At 41.6% G+C, this 17,128-nt stretch overlaps 2 protein-coding genes across 3 annotated transcripts in view; both read right to left on the reverse strand.

Moving 5' to 3' along the window:
• Window positions 1-17,128, reverse strand: part of LOC311125099 (focal adhesion kinase 1-like) — a gene marked incomplete at its 5' end in the record, with an annotated part of 1,344,976 nt that overhangs the window by 442,254 nt on the left and 885,594 nt on the right. The window lies entirely within an intron of this gene.
• Window positions 1-17,128, reverse strand: part of LOC311110282 (CUB and sushi domain-containing protein 3-like) — a gene marked incomplete at its 3' end in the record, with an annotated part of 541,145 nt that overhangs the window by 361,629 nt on the left and 162,388 nt on the right. The window contains 1 exon segment of the mRNA XM_084152993.1: window positions 1,397-1,509. Coding sequence (XP_084009119.1) covers window positions 1,397-1,509 — 113 coding nt within the window.

Genomic DNA, 17,128 nt, shown 5'->3' on the forward strand with positions numbered 1-17,128 from the left:
CAGAGCATTAAAACTCATGGTACTCTTCGCCAACTCATATCTGAGTGAAGCCGAGTTCAGAGTTCTCAGTTGTTTTGAACGCAGCATTAGAGACGTTATGTCATACTAATTTGCAATTGACGGTCATAGCCCCACATTAAAAGTATGTGATGGTGAGTTGAGAAGACAATCAGAAATACTGTGAGAATTTTTTTCAATTGACTGCCATAGCCCCAAATAAAAAAGTAAACATTGGCTGTTAATTGCATAATTTTTTTCCCATTGTTGGGGGTCGCAAACATTTTCAGATATCAAAATGGGGTCGTGGACGAAAAAAGTTTGGGAACCCCTGGTTTAACCCCTGCTTCTTCACGTTCTATTAAACCTACAGTCTGTGGTCTGGGATCCTTGAAGAATATTGTGCATGGAGAGAAAAAGTCAAACTCCAGCAGATCCTTGAAGGAAATCACTTAAATAAATGTCTCATGAGTTTAGAGTCATACTCTATGATAAACCAAAAATGTAAGGTTTTATTTGTTTATTAAATCACAGTATCTACCTTTAAAGCATCTGATGAGCTAATAAGCTAGCCTAGCACCTCATCGTAGCCTATAAAGTGGTTCAGAGAGCTATTTTTAATCCAAACTCATTTCCCAAGATGTAACAGTAGGCAAACATATTTCATATTTGATATGTTATCCAAGTCCTTCAATAGGATAACATTTATTCGGTATGGGGGATTTGGTTTATGGTAAATGTGTGTCAGAATAACTCCACAAACACAACACACAGCAATGCACATGTGAGTATATGATTCTGGATGATCTGTTTTACAGTAGCTTCGTTTTGTTTAATCAGCAGCTTTGGAATAAGATGGAAAAAAAGAGACGGCAATTTCAAAAAGAGGAGAAGAAGTGATTTTTTGTTAATCTATTGGTTAGTTCGGAAGAGGCATGCAACATAACACAACAAAAACACTTTTTAAATTGACTGCTGTGCTGTGGATAGTTGGCATTGCTACAGAGAGAGGGTTCTAATTAAAAGTGAAAACCGAAAGCGCTAATTGCCCAAATCATGTCCTCGGGATTTACCGTTTCCATGAGTAAAATAAATATATATCTTCCAGCTGTAATCATGCACAGTTGAAAGGCAGAATGATAGAATGACCACGTCAGTCTGAAACAAAAAAAAATAACATGAAAAGAAAACAGCAAATCTAAGATAATGACAATAATAAGAAAAACTAATTAAGGAGGACAGAGCGAAGAGGTGTAGGATTCATCCCGCTTTCAGAGCGCTATGTGTTGACTCTCTCAGGGCTTTAAAAGGATTACACTCTTATTTAAGTTTTTCTGTTTTTAGGTGGTCAGGAAACTCCTTCCTAAGCGTCTTTGTATTGATTGAAACAGAGGCTTACCTTGATAATGGGTGCTAAAGCCCCGGTATCGATGGTTACTGTCGGTTACAAAGTGTAGCCTCAGCCAGTTCTTGTTGCTGACAATAGGAGAAGGGACATTCATCCCAGATAACCTGAGAGAAACAAGAGGAGAAAATCATTAAGATTTTTACATCCACGCTCAAAGTCAGCATGTTACAACACTGGTGTCTTTTAGTGTCTCGGCCAATCAAAAAAGATAACCCTGTTTTGGTTTTGAAACAAGGTTGGGACACAGTACATAGGTTAAAAAATAGCATCTTGTAGACCTACATAAAAATTGTGGAATTTCAAAATCCAAAGTTAGGTTGCTTATTATGCATGAATGACAACAGGACATACAACTCAAAATAATGTTCATAGGGTAATGTTGAATGGAAAAATGCTGAATGTTCTGCTTCAGAGTGGGATAGAAGAACAGGGTGTCCATACCCCTGGTGAGAACACTACAAAGAGGAGGATCATCAACTGTGTTAGCCACACCCCCTTGGTCAAAGCCTCACACTCAGGTGTATAGCCATACGGAGTGTATACAAAGCATAAACACAGTGTATGAAGACCCTTATACGTTAGTCACAAAGTGATAGCTACCGCATACATCTACAGTATATCCACCTGTTCAAAATGTCACACTGGTCTTAAAACCTCTTAAGTACTGGTCTTAAAACCTCTTAAGTACTGGTATAAAAACCTCTTAAGTACTGGTATAAAAACCTCTTAAGTACTGGTCTTAAAACCTCTTAAGTACTGGTATAAAAACCTCTTAAGTACTGGTATAAAAACCTCTTAAGTACTGGTCTTAAAACCTCTTAAGTACTGGTCTTAAAACCTCTTAAGTAATGGTCTTAAAACCTCTTAAGTAATGGTCTTAAAACCTCTTAAGGATCGGACCCTTTTTTTTTCAATTTTCGCCTAAAATGACATACCCAAATCTAATTGCCTGTAGCTCAGGACCTGAAGCAAGGATATGCATATTCTTGATACCATTTGAAAGAAAACACTTTGAAGTTTGTGGACATGTGAAATGAACGTAGGAGAATATAACACATTAGATCTGTTAAAAGATAATACAAATAAAAAAACATGGGTTTTCTAAAAAAAAAAATGTGTTCCATCATCTTTGATATGCAAGAGAAAGTCCACAATATAATATTGCAGTTTAGGCGCAATTTAGATTTTGGCCACTAGATGGCAGCAGTGTGTGTGCAAAGTTTCAGATTGATCCAGTGATGCATTGCAAAACTGGGTTATTCTGTATCAAGCCTGCCCAAATGTGCCGAATTGGTCAATTGATACATTTACATGTACATAACTATAGAGAACATACAAAAATGATATGGTAATTCAAAATGTAAGTTCACACACTCCCAGGAATGTCATACATGATGGATCATTAGCTTATACACTAACTTTCACACATCTAGATGGCCAGGCGGGGTGGGTGTGGAGCCAGAGACAGCAGGGGTTCAAACTGTAGAACCCAGTTCCCACATTTGAAAATAAAAATTGATTTTATCAAACAAAACTATGCTACATTTTATCTCTGGGACCTTTAGGATGACAAATCAGAGCAAGATTACTGAATGTAAGTACATTATTTACATTCAGAGGTGTATCAAAGCAGTTGCCGTGATACGTTTTTTGTTGTTGTGTACTCTCCTCAAACAATAGCATGGTATTTTTTTCAATAATAGCTACTGTAAATTGGACAGTTCAGTTAGATTAACAATGATTTAAGCTTTCTTCCCATATAAGACATGTCTATGCCCTGGAAAGTTTGGTGTTACTTACAACAGTCATGCTAATCACATTAGCACACGTTAGCTCAACCGTCCTGTATATGGGACACCAATCCCGTAGAGGTTAATATGCATACAGAGTAGACAGTGTATCTGGCCCTCGCCCTGCCCTGGCTTTGGCCCATACCACCACAACACACAATGGAGTTGGCCAGAGGAAACTTCTAGAAGACGAGTAGCCTGCCACCGAAGGGACTGGGCACAGAGGTCAAATACAGACCGCTCTCTTCCCTCTTCCTCTCCCTCCCTTCCTCTCCCTCCCTTCCTCCCCCCATCCCCTCTTTCCCCCCTGCCTCACACCGACCTTTATTGATGACTGTTGGGATATGTCATTAAAGGACACGGTCACATGGATCACAGCTTAGTGGCTTCCACAAGCTGGAGCTGTGCCATATCATTACTGTTATCACGCAAAAGTCTCTTCCATTACCCACACTGAGGCAGATTCCCAAATGGCGACCTATTCCCTGTATAGTGCACTACTTTTGACCAGAGCCCTATGGGTCCTGGTCAAAAGTATTGCACTATGTAGGGAATTGGGTGCCATTTGGGACGCAGCCTGAGACAGAGGCAGAGACAGCAGACCAGAGCACTGTCTGGTTTAACCTCACCCCCCCCCCCCCCCCCACCCCCACAGATCAATAGACCTAATGTGACCCCCTTACACACACGCACACACTCACACACACCACAGAATTCTAGAACATCTGCATTCCAAGTCCCATCTAGCTGGGATCAATATGCTCTAGGAAGCTCCATGTAAAATAAGCAGAGAGATTGCAGGTGATTGCGCACAAATAAGTGGAACACACAGACTCACACACACATACGCACACACAAACACACAAACACACACACACACACACACACACACACACACACACACACACACACACACACCCAGGTAGGGGAGAGACACAGAAGCAGGGCTGGCCTCTGCATCAGCTCTGGGCGGCAGGCAGTGTACAACGCTGGCGGACGCCTCATCAATCACCACCCCGGCGTCAGAGACAGATGGGAGGCCGCTGGGAAGCGATGCGCGTCTCTCCATCAAACTGATGTTTTAAAAGTAAGTAATCAGTGTTCTCCACGGGCACTCCTTCTGTGGCAGAGCCCTCCACCTTCCTCCTCCGCACCCCTTCCCTCCTCGCACGTTACTCTTCTCCCTCTCCTCTGCCTCCTCACACTTTGAAACAGCGACTCAAGGCCTCTCCACCCCGTTGGATAATGGAAACTAAATTTCATCCGTTTCATGGCAGCATGCAGGGTCGACATGGACCTGTCCAAATTGCAGTCTGGGCTCCGTGTGCAGAGGGGTCAGAATGAACCGCACCAAAACACAAGCACAGTAAAATCAGTAATTTGCTCTAATGCTCCTCTCTAATCCAAAATGCTGTGGTCAAAAACAAACCGAACGGCAGAACATGTATTTTTCTAAGGCTGAGATGATATTCATCCAAATTATACCATTTGCTGCAGTAAAAAAATGAATAGATCTAAGAGAAAGAGGGAAAAACAATACTTATCCAGGACCTAGCTTCTCTTCACAAATAGACTGAAATAAGACTTTCCATTTCAGGGTTTCTAATACATATCTAATCCATTCAGCAACAATAGAAAATCCAGCAGGTGCAGTTAAGCAAGACTACATTACGTCACCTGACTGGAACTATTGAAATACATTACTCAAGGAATGTCTTATATTATCATACTTAATCCTTACAAATAGGACATCCCTGCACACAGTAAATGGTACCCCATGTGAGGCCAATCCCCTACAATGTTAATAGAAGTTAGGCTCGCTCCAGACAGTTGCTGTTGGTCCCTCTTAACATTAACACAGAGTTTGGTTTCGGACCAGCTCCTCCATTCCATTGGCTATCAGACTTGAGAAACAGGAAGGTGACGTGGCACGGAGTAGAATAAATTGACTCTCTAACGGAAGCTAATGACCTCACAATACTTTTACCCCATAATTCATCACTATTCTCCAACTCAGACCCCCCAAAAAATACATTGCAATGATGTATTCTTGCACTGTAAAGAAATGCTTTATGGCATATGGTATTTGGCTGACCACCCTAGCAATCTTATCATATAATCAGATTTAGAGAAGCTTCTGAGCAAGAGTTAGGGGATTGATTACAGTTACAGTGGGTAGAACAAGCATTTGATACACTGCCGATTTTGCAGGTTTTCCTACTTACAAAGCATGTAGAGGTCTGTAATATTTATCATAGGTACACTTCAACTGTGAGAGACGGAATCTAAAACAAAAATCCAGAAAATCACATTGTATGATTTTTAAGTAATTAATTTGCATTTTATTGCATGACATAAGTATTTGATCACCTACCAACCAGTAAGAATTCCGGCTCTCACAGACCTGTTAGTTTTTCTTTAAGAAGCCCTCCTGTTCTCCACTCATTACCTGTATTAACTGCACCTGTTTGAACTCGTTACCTGTATAAAAGACACCTGTCCACACACTCAATCAAACAGACTCCAACCTCTCCACAATGGCCAAGACAAGAGAGCTGTGTAAGGACATCAGGGATACAATTGTAGACCTGCACAAGGCTGGGATGAGCTACAGGGCAATAGGCAAGCAGCTTGGTGAGAAGGCAACAACTGTTGGCGCAATTATTAGAAAATGGAAGAAGTTCAAGATGACGGTCAATCACCCTCGGTCTGGGGCTCCATGCAAGATCTCACCTTGTGGGGCATCAAATGATCATGAGGAAGGTGAGGGATCAGCCCAGAACTACACGGCAGGACCTGGTCAATGACCTGAAGAGAGCTGGGACCACAGTCTCAAAGAAAACCATTAGTAACACACTACGCCGTCATGGATTAAAATCCTGCAGCGCACGCAAGGTCCCCCTGCTCAAGCCAGCGCATGTCCAGGCCCGTCTGAAGTTTGCCAATGACCATCTGGATGATCCAGAGGAGGAATGGGAGAAGGTCATGTGGTCTGATGAGATAAAAAATGATATTTTTGGTCTAAACTCCACTCGCCGTGTTTGGAGGAAGAAGAAGGATGAGTACAACCCCAAGAACACCATCCCCACCGTGAAGCATGGAGGTGGAAACATCATTCTTTTGGGATACTTTTCTGCAATGGGGACAGGATGACTGCACCGTAAGAGCATTGAAGATGGGTCGTGGCTGGGTCTTCCAGCATGACAACGACCCGAAACACACAGCCAAGGCAACTAAGGAGTGGCTCAGTAAGAAGCATCTCAAGGTCCTGGAGTGGCCTAGCCAGTCTCCAGACCTGAACCCAATAGAAAATCTTTGGAGGGAGCTGAAAGTCCGTATTGCCCAGCGACAGCCCCAAAACCTGAAGGATCTGGAGAAGGTCTGTATGGAGTAGTGGGCCAAACTCCTCGCACGTTACTCTTCTCCCTCTCCTCTGCCTCCTCACACTTTGAAACAGCGACTCAAGGCCTCTCCCACCCCGTTGGATAATGGAAACTAAATTTCATCCGTTTCATGGCAGCATGCAGGGTCGACATGGAGCTGTCCAAATTGCAGTCTGGGCTCCGTGTGCAGAGGGGTCAGAATGAACCGCACCAAAACACAAGCACAGTAAAATCAGTAATTTGCTCTAATGCTCCTCTCTAATCCAAAATGCTGTGGTCAAAAACAAACCGAACGGCAGAACATGTATTTTTCTAAGGCTGAGATGACATTCATCCAAATTATACCATTTGCTGCAGTAAAAAAAATGAATAGATCTAAGAGAAAGAGGGAAAAACAATACTTATCCAGGACCTAGCTTCTCTTCACAAATAGACTGAAATAAGACTTTCCATTTCAGGGTTTCTAATACATATCTAATCCATTCAGCAACAATAGAAAATCCAGCAGGTGCAGTTAAGCAAGACTACATTACGTCACCTGACTGGAACTAGCCTGTGAGCTCGGGCTTTTTTTGGCACCCGCAGGAAAGTGTATGATGCTGTAGTGACGTATTGAAATACATTACTCAAGGAATTTCTTATATTATCATAATTAATCCTTACAAATAGGACATCCCTGCACACAGTAAATGGTACCCCATGTGAGGCCAATCCCCTACAATGTTAATAGAAGTTAGGCTCGCTCCAGACAGTTGCTGTTGGTCCCTCTTAACATTAACACAGAGTTTGGCTTCGGACCAGCTCCTCCATTCCATTGGCTATCAGACTTGAGAAACAGGAAGGTGACGTGGCACGGATTAGAATAAATTGACTCTCTAACGGAAGCTAATGACCTCACAATACTTTTACCCCATAATTCATCACTATTCTCTAACTCAGACCCCCCAAAAAATACATTGCAATGATGTATTCTTGCACTGTAAAGAAATGCTTTATGGCATATGGTTTTTGGCTGACCACACTAGCAATCTTATCATATAATCAGATTTAGAGAAGCTTCTGAGCAAGAGTTAGGGGATTGATTACAGTTACAGTGGGTAGAACAAGCATTTGATACACTGCCGATTTTGCAGGTTTTCCTACTTACAAAGCATGTAGAGGTCTGTAATATTTATCATAGGTACACTTCAACTGTGAGAGACGGAATCTAAAACAAAAATCCAGAAAATCACATTGTATGATTTTTAAGTAATTAATTTGCATTTTATTGCATGACATAAGTATTTGATCACCTACCAACCAGTAAGAATTCCGGCTCTCACAGACCTGTTAGTTTTTCTTTAAGAAGCCCTCCTGTTCTCCACTCATTACCTGTATTAACTGCACCTGTTTGAACTCGTTACCTGTATAAAAGACACCTGTCCACACACTCAATCAAACAGACTCCAACCTCTCCACAATGGCCAAGACAAGAGAGCTGTGTAAGGACATCAGGGATACAATTGTAGACCTGCACAAGGCTGGGATGAGCTACAGGGCAATAGGCAAGCAGCTTGGTGAGAAGGCAACAACTGTTGGCGCAATTATTAGAAAATGGAAGAAGTTCAAGATGACGGTCAATCACCCTCGGTCTGGGGCTCCATGCAAGATCTCACCTTGTGGGGCATCAAATGATCATGAGGAAGGTGAGGGATCAGCCCAGAACTACACGGCAGGACCTGGTCAATGACCTGAAGAGAGCTGGGACCACAGTCTCAAAGAAAACCATTAGTAACACACTACGCCGTCATGGATTAAAATCCTGCAGCGCACGCAAGGTCCCCCTGCTCAAGCCAGCGCATGTCCAGGCCCGTCTGAAGTTTGCCAATGACCATCTGGATGATCCAGAGGAGGAATGGGAGAAGGTCATGTGGTCTGATGAGATAAAAAATGATATTTTTGGTCTAAACTCCACTCGCCGTGTTTGGAGGAAGAAGAAGGATGAGTACAACCCCAAGAACACCATCCCAACCGTGAAGCATGGAGGTGGAAACATCATTCTTTTGGGATACTTTTCTGCAATGGGGACAGGATGACTGCACCGTAAGAGCATTGAAGATGGGTCGTGGCTGGGTCTTCCAGCATGACAACGACCCGAAACACACAGCCAAGGCAACTAAGGAGTGGCTCAGTAAGAAGCATCTCAAGGTCCTGGAGTGGCCTAGCCAGTCTCCAGACCTGAACCCAATAGAAAATCTTTGGAGGGAGCTGAAAGTCCGTATTGCCCAGCGACAGCCCCGAAACCTGAAGGATCTGGAGAAGGTCTGTATGGAGTAGTGGGCCAAAATCCCTGCTGCAGTGTGTGCAAACCTGGTCAAGACCTACAATATGATCTCTGTAATTGCAAACAAAGGTTTCTGTACCAAATATAAAGTTCTGCTTTTCTGATGTATCAAATACTTATGTCATGCAATAAAATGCAAACTAATTACTTAAAAATCATACAATGTGATTTTCTGGATTTTTGTTTTAGATTCCGTCTCTCACAGTTGAAGTGTACCTATGATAAACAATTACAGACCTCTACATGCTTTGTAAGTAGGAAAACCTGCAAAATTGGCAGTGTATCAAATATTTGTTCTCCCCACTGTATTTGGGGAATGATAAAGATGAGCAGAGTTTTTAGCAGTGTTCATCATAATAATGTTCATGATAAGTTATGATCTCATGCCAATCTTTCCTCCTAACCATTGGGGTATTAGGCGGTTGCTTCTTCTTCTTCTTCTTCTTCTTCTTCTTCTTCTTCTTCTTCTTCTTCTTCTTCTTCTTCTTCTTCTTCTTCTTCTTCTTCTTCTTCTTCTTCTTCTTCTTCTTCTTCTTCTTCTTCTTCTTCTTCTTCTTCTTCTTCTTCTTCTTCTTCTTCTTCTTCTTCTTCTTCTTCTTCTTCTATTGATATCTAACACAATAAAGCCAACTATACAGTCATATCTATTCCAGCAGTGAATGTGATATATTGATTAAATCGGATGACTGTCCCAGGGGGCTTGATCTTCCTAAAGGTGATGCTGACTTCAGATAAGGTTCCATAGCATCCACCCTCCTAACGCAATGACTCTTGGCTTGACCATCATTCAATTGTGCTAGATCAGACAGCCCATCCCCTAATGTGTTCTGGATTCCCCTCTCACAAGTTCTTCACAATGATCCTTTATTTTTTTTTATTTTTTATCCTTTAATACTCGCAGCAGACATTATGCTGGAGGGGCTTGGGAGTCATGCAGAATGTCAGAATGTATTGAAACAACCTTATGGTATTAGTTATAAACACACACTCCACAGGACATTCAAAAACACAATACCTAATTCAGGGACAGGGACCTGGCGAGTAACCACCATTAAAAAGGGATGTCATTAGGGTAAATGTGACCAATCTTCCCACCTGGACCTCTGAACAGTGCGCACAAATGAAAGTGACCTTTGTCATCAACATCCTGTGATGTCATCAACATCCTCAGAATAGACAGCTCCCCAGCAAGATGAGTGAATGCTGTTGTTAGTAACAGCACAAAAGCAGAATACTGTATTTGTTTCAATGGGCTTCAATTACCCTGCTTCACGGGGAAATGGAATGAATCGATCCAACTCTGATAACATTGACCAGGACGTGTTCGTTTTCCTAACGGATCAAAACAAAAAACCCGTTTAGGCTATGAGCGATTCCACGTGATCTGAAACACTCTCACCACGACACGTACCGTATGGCCTGTCAGGACGCTGTCGTCCATTGACTTACATCATAGAGCACAGAGCACGTAGCAAACTGGATTCCCATTAAAAATAATATTGACTTGTAGGGGAAAAAACCCATACATCTGCCCACGGCATGCAACACGACCTAACAAGAACAGATGAAAACAGTGAATGATCCTCACATGGTCAAACTGAGCCTTAGGCTACACTACAGCCTGGTAGGTACACTCATGCAGCGCCTATCATGCCTGCGATAGTGAGGGAAAAAAACAGCTCTGTTATGGCGGTCCAGAGACAGACGCCGACATCCTCTGGGTGAATATTGCCTAGTAGTCGTGTTCTTTACATATCCTGATTCTCTTTCCTCTCATCACATACAGTTTACAGTCGGAAGTTTACATACACCTTAGCCAAATACATTTAAACTCAGTTTTTCACAATTTCTGACATTTAATCCTAGTAAGAATTCCCTGTCTTAGGTCAGTTAGGATCACCACTTTATTTTAAGAATGTGAAATATCAGAATAATAGTAGAGAGAATTATTTATTTCAGCTTTTATTTCTTTCATCACATTCCCAGTGGGTCAGAAGTTTACATACACTCAATTAATATTTGGTAACATTGCCTTTAAATTGTTTAACTTAGGTCAAACGTTTCGGGTAGCCTTCCACAAGCTTCCCACAATAATTTGGGTGAATTTTGGCCCATTCCTCCTGACAGAGCTGGTGTAACTGAGTCAGGTTTGTAGGCCTCCTTGTTCGCACACGCTTTTTCAGTTCTGCCCACAAATGTTCTATAGGATTGAGGTCAGGGCTTTGTGATGGCCACTCCAATACCTTGACTTTGTTGTCCTTAAGCCATTTTGCCACAACTTTGGAAGTATGCTTGGGGTCATTGTCCATCTGGAAGACGCTTTTGCGACCAAGCTTTATCTTCCTGACTGATGTCTTGAGATGTTGCATCAATATATCCACCTAATTTTCCTTCCTCATGATGCCATCTATTTTGTGAAGTGCACCAGTCCCTCCTGCAGCATAGCACCCCCACAGCATGATGCTGCCACTCCCGTGCTTCACGGTTGGGATGGTGTTCTTCGGCTTGCAAGCAACCCCCTTTTTCCTCCAAACATAACAATGGTCATTATGGCCAAACAGTTCTATTTTTGTTTCATCAGACCAGAGGACATTTCTCCAAAAAGTACAATCTTTGTCCCCATGTACAGTTGCAAACCGTAGTCTGGCTTTTTATGGCTTGTGGAGGTCTACACATTTTTTTCTGAGGTCTTGGCTGGTTTATTTTGATTGTCCCATGATGTCAAGCAAAGAGGCACTGAGTTTGAAGGTAGGCCTTGAAATACATCCACAGGTACACCTCCAATTGACTGAAATTATGTCAATTAGCCTATCAGAAGCTTCTAAAGCCATTACATAATTTTCTGGAATTTTCCAAGCTGTTTAAAAGCACAGTCAACTTAGTGTATGTAAACTTCTGACCCACTGGAATTGTGATACAGTGAATTATAAGTGAAATAATCTGTCTGTAAACAATTGTTGGAAAAATGACTTGTGTCATGCACAAAGTAGATGTCCTAACTGACTTGCCAAAACTATAGTTTGCTAACAAGAAATTTGTGGAGTGGTTGAAAAATGTGTATGTAAACTAACCTAAGTGTATGTAAACTTCCGACTTCAACTGTAGCAGTCTTAAATCACTTGGACTCACTGCTTCTTCATTCAAAGGAAGCTGTTTGAGAGCTGTGTCAGAGGTGCAGGTGATTGATGGGAGGTTTGTAAACAGGTTTACAAGATCTCGTAAGAACAGATCCATTTTCAACACTCCGTTGATCACAGGATCCCCACTCATCGCTCATTACAAGTTCACACCAGTGGTAACTATAAAGCCTGTAATAATCTACCAACCCAAAGAGAGGCGATGTTGCTGTATCAAGTCCATTCTAATGACAATTAGGTAGATGTCTACTTTAATGTAAAGAGTGATCAATGCCTATATCTAAGCTTTCAGTTATGTTTTGTCAAAACAAAACACTATTCTTCCTTATATCCTAATTTGTTTCCTCAAGAATTCAACTTGTTTCATCTTTGTCCGAGCTAATGTCATTCTTGTGAAGCTCCAGTGGCGATAACTCATTCTGCTTCCACTCTTTAAATGATCCATGTTGCAACCCATGGCCGGAGGCACATAATGAGAGGAAGTTCATTATCATTCTATTTCTCCGGCTTGTGATTGAGAGTCCAATGCCTCATTCATACACCGTCTCCTAGACCATCATGGTTCTGCATTAAAGAGCTGGGAGACAACAACCTTCAACGACAATCAATAGCCATACAGTGCTGCCAAATATGTCTTTAGCTAGTTCAGACAGGCTTGTTGTTCTGCAGGTGGCTGTCTGCTTTTTGCTAGTCACTTCGGCAGTTGGTCTATGATATTCAGTAGAGGGGAAGGTGGCTGCTGGCTGTTGCCCGTTCATTTGTAATGCTTTTCCCAAGGATACTGCCATCGCTTCACCTGTACCTGCTGGAACATGGCAGCCATCCCAGAGGTAAGCACAGGAGGGGGCCGACAAATGTCTTGACCGGCGCATATCATACGAAATACTTCGGTTATCTTATTTTTCTTGGTTGAAGTCTCTTTTCGTCACAACTCTTGCCGAGTTTCTTTCTTGTCCATAAACCGACTCGTACGCACATGATGCATCATAAATATACTAAGAATGTTCCACAGATATTAATAAAGATATCATGGCAGCTGCATTCCTAACAAACCCAGACTACATGGTGCAAGCATGCCTGTTTGTTTAAAGGGCAAGCTGTCCCTCTTATGACCTGCAGTAAAGGCAATCAACTGCACGCCATGTAAAGTCATCACATCCATGTAGCTGGTGAACAAACATTATCATGCTTCACAGAACTTGTAAACTTTTGCCACCATAATTCATTGTCATTAATTGCCATAGCTAATATACGGTACGAAACCGCCCAATGTTGTTTATGACAATTGCACGCCTATTTCATCATGAACATGCGTGTGTCTGGAAAACCCTAGCATAATTAAATGTATACTTGAATTTTAATTGGTACATTCCAAGATTATACAGCATATTAATAAGTGTTTGCAAACAATAATAACTCAGAACACTATATAATACAAACAGTGTGTATGGCCATACATGAAGTAATGATCAAAGCTGCTTTCTCCCTTTAAAAACACTGTGTATGGCCATACATTACGTAAAGATCAAAGGTGCTTTCTCCCTTTAAAAGGCAATGTGATCTCCAGAAATCATCATACAAAAAAACATTAAACTGTATAGTCATCTGCACACTACTACCAGAATTACAACAATAGACATGAACAAAAAAAACACATGTATGATGAAATCAATCAACATAATGGTAAAACTTGCCCCTGATTCAAATCTAGAGGCGATTTTACTTGGGATTGAATAAAGAAACATGATTAGAATTCTGTGTAGAATTCCCCTTCCAGGGCTCTTTTCAGCCCAGAAACTGTGACCGCTCAGCGCTCAGCCAACCACAGTCAACAATGAAAGGTCTTTAACCAAATATCAGGGTTTGTTACTAATGCACAAAAAACCTCGTGAAATTGAAACCTGCCAAAATACAAGCTATTACCCACTGTGCAAAAAGCAAAGTGAATGGGCTTGGCAAATATTGGACAGGTACAGTGTACACTGACAGTGAAGGAGCTTTGTTTAATGTTTAATTTACATCTCTACTGGGACCTACCCAGACATGCTATTCATCATGCAAATATCAGCCTCTGACGCCAGCTCACACAGCTGCCCCCCCCCACTCACACACACACACACACACACACACACACACACACACACATCCATAAAGAAATACACACATACACACACTTTGTTATATACACATTTTATATACAGTGAGCTTCAAAAGTATTAGGACGGTGACACACTTTTGGTTGTTTTGGCTCTGTACTCCAGCACTTTGGATTTGAAATGATACAATGACTGTGGGGTTAAAGTGCAGACTGTCAGCTTTGATGGTATTTTCATCCATATCGGGTGAACCGTTTACAAATTACATTACTTTTTGTACACAGTGCCCCCATTTTAGGTGATCAAAAGAATTGTGACAAATTTACTTGTATATGTATTAAATGAATGGTAAATAATGTATTGTGTCATTTTGGAGTCACTTTTATTGTAAATAAGAATACAATATGATTCTAAACATTTCTACATTAACGTGGATGCTACCATGATTACGGATAATCCTGAACGAATCCAGAATAATGATGAGTGAGAAAGTTAGAGACGCACAAATATCATACCCCTCCAAAATGACACAATGGGCACAAAATAATCTGAAACACAACCAAAACAAACAGAAAATGCATCCAACAAATGTGTAGAGTCACAACATTGATGTAGTCATTGTGTGCTATGAATATGGGACAAAATACTTAACTTTTGACTACTTTAATACACATACCAGTGAATTTGTCAAATAGGGGGACTATGTACAAAAAGTACTGTAATCTCTAAACGGTTCACCCGGTATGGATGAAAATACCCTCAAATGAAAGCTGACAGTCTGCACTTTAACCTCATAGTCAATGTATCATTTCAAATCCAAAGTGCTGGAGTACAGAGCCAAAACAACAACAAAATTGTCACTGTCCCAATCCTGTTGACGCTCACTGTCTATATAGAGATATTGTGATGTGATAAGGCTCAGGTCAGGTTGAGATGACAGCTGCCTGTGGTCCTTGATAAATGAACATATGAGTGGTCATACTGATGAGTCACCTGTGAACATGTCTTTTCCCCTACCAGTACAGCTCTACGTGTTCAATACACTGATGCTCATACTGACAGTCTCTCCCACAACAATTGGCCACTGGCCAATGGCCGTCAGACAATCACATTCAATACTGATACGAAAATATATGTTCGAGAAAAAATTAACTTTGTTTTAAAGGCCCAATGCAGTTGTTTTTTCTCTCAATATCAAATCATTTCTGGGTAATATTTAAGTACCTGAAAATGGTTAAAAAAATAAACAAAAATAGTTTCTTAGCAAAGAGCAATTTCTCAAGCAAGAATTTTACTAGGACTGTCTGGGAGTGGGGAAAACAGAAAATTAGCTGTCATTAGCAAGAGAGGTTTGGAACTCTCTTTCATTTCTTATTGGTCTATTAAAACCAGCAGCCAAAACTCCATCCCAACAAAACAGGCCTAGCAGCCATTTCAGTTCAGCACTGCGCTTTGAGCTTCAACCAATAAATCTCATGTGGTTCCAAATGAAATTCATTTCCCAAGCCGAGCAGCCGTGTCGCGCGCCGCCTGCCCGCCAGCCGCTTGTAGGCACAGAAGTAATCAGAGAGGGGCGCCAACGGGCTGATATTATTATTATTTCAGAAGGAGCCACAATTGCTTGTGGCTATTCAATAGTCCCTGACCAACACGGGGATGAATTTGACCGAAAACGACTGGAAATCTGGTTCATTTTGTTTGGAAAGAGAGTGTGGGGCTGGTAATGATGTGATGATGGTAAACGCTGATAGGGTGGATGATGCAATTCTCGTTTGCCTCAATCATCCATTGCTAAAAGATGAGCTTCTGAAGAGCCATGTAAATCGTTGTGGCTGTGAATTTCCATGGAGCCTGTTGTTTGATATCTCTATCTGATGTCACCACCGCCACAGTCTAACCACAATCATCACAACCGCTAACATGAACATTACAAGCACTAGCGAAAATAGTCATAATGAAAGAAAATAGGTTATTTTCCTCCTCGGTCAATGACAAATGTGCTTTTGAAGGGAGCAGTGTGTTGTAATGGCGTCCTGCTGAGCTATGGCTACGAGCTGCCTGCTGCTGCTGGCAAGAAATCTGGTGTCAAGCATGAGATCGATTTCATAGCACTTCCTGGGTCCACTCGCACTGTGATGAGTGGTGAGTCAGGGCGGGACAAAATAACATGTAGTAGCCTGGGGGGCTGACTACTGACAACATGTAGGCTAGGTAGGCCTACTCTGGACTGGGAAACACTGTGAGCTTCTCCCCTTCCATGACCAACCCGGTCAGAACAACGCCCACACAACACCCCAACAAAACAGAACAATTTCACTAATAATCAAAATAATCCTAATAATCATCATAATAATAATACACATTGTTCAAAAGCAGCTAGAGAAAGACAACCACACTCTAAAGACAGGAAAAGAAAGAGTAGCTCCTTCAGAAGTCCTTTTCCTTTTCTATTTCTACTTTTCCAAGCCTGGCTATATTTGTAGCAGTGGAACAATGGCCCCATGGCTGACACCTCATGGAGCTACAGATGGAGACTGGGACTGCGTCCCATATAGCTCAGGTCAAAAGTAGTGCACTATGTAGGGAATAGTGTTCCATTTGGGATGCAGGCTGGGTCCTGCCCCTTAAAAAATCCCCAAATCCTCCTTTTCAGCCTAAATGTGAGTTCCACTTACAGTCCAAATCTACCTCCTTCCATTAAGCTCTAGTGATCGACAGCTCTACCGGCTCTGTCTGGATTGTCTTGGCATTCAGTTTCAAAACAATGACATGGAATTCTGGAATCCACGCCACTGAATGAATGAATGAATGCTGTATGAAAACATAGATGTGAGATGGCGCCGGAGAAGATGGCTGCCGTTTTACAGCCCTCTAACCAATTGTAATATTATGTGTGTTTTTTCGCATTATTTGTAATTTATTCTGTACATAATGTTTCTGCCATCGTCTCTTATAACCAAAAAGAGCTTCTGGATATCATGACAGCGATTACTC

This window comes from Coregonus lavaretus (genome assembly GCF_964263955.1).
Source record: "Coregonus lavaretus genome assembly, chromosome: 3".
In the NCBI taxonomy this organism is placed as follows: Eukaryota; Metazoa; Chordata; class Actinopteri; order Salmoniformes; family Salmonidae; genus Coregonus; species Coregonus lavaretus.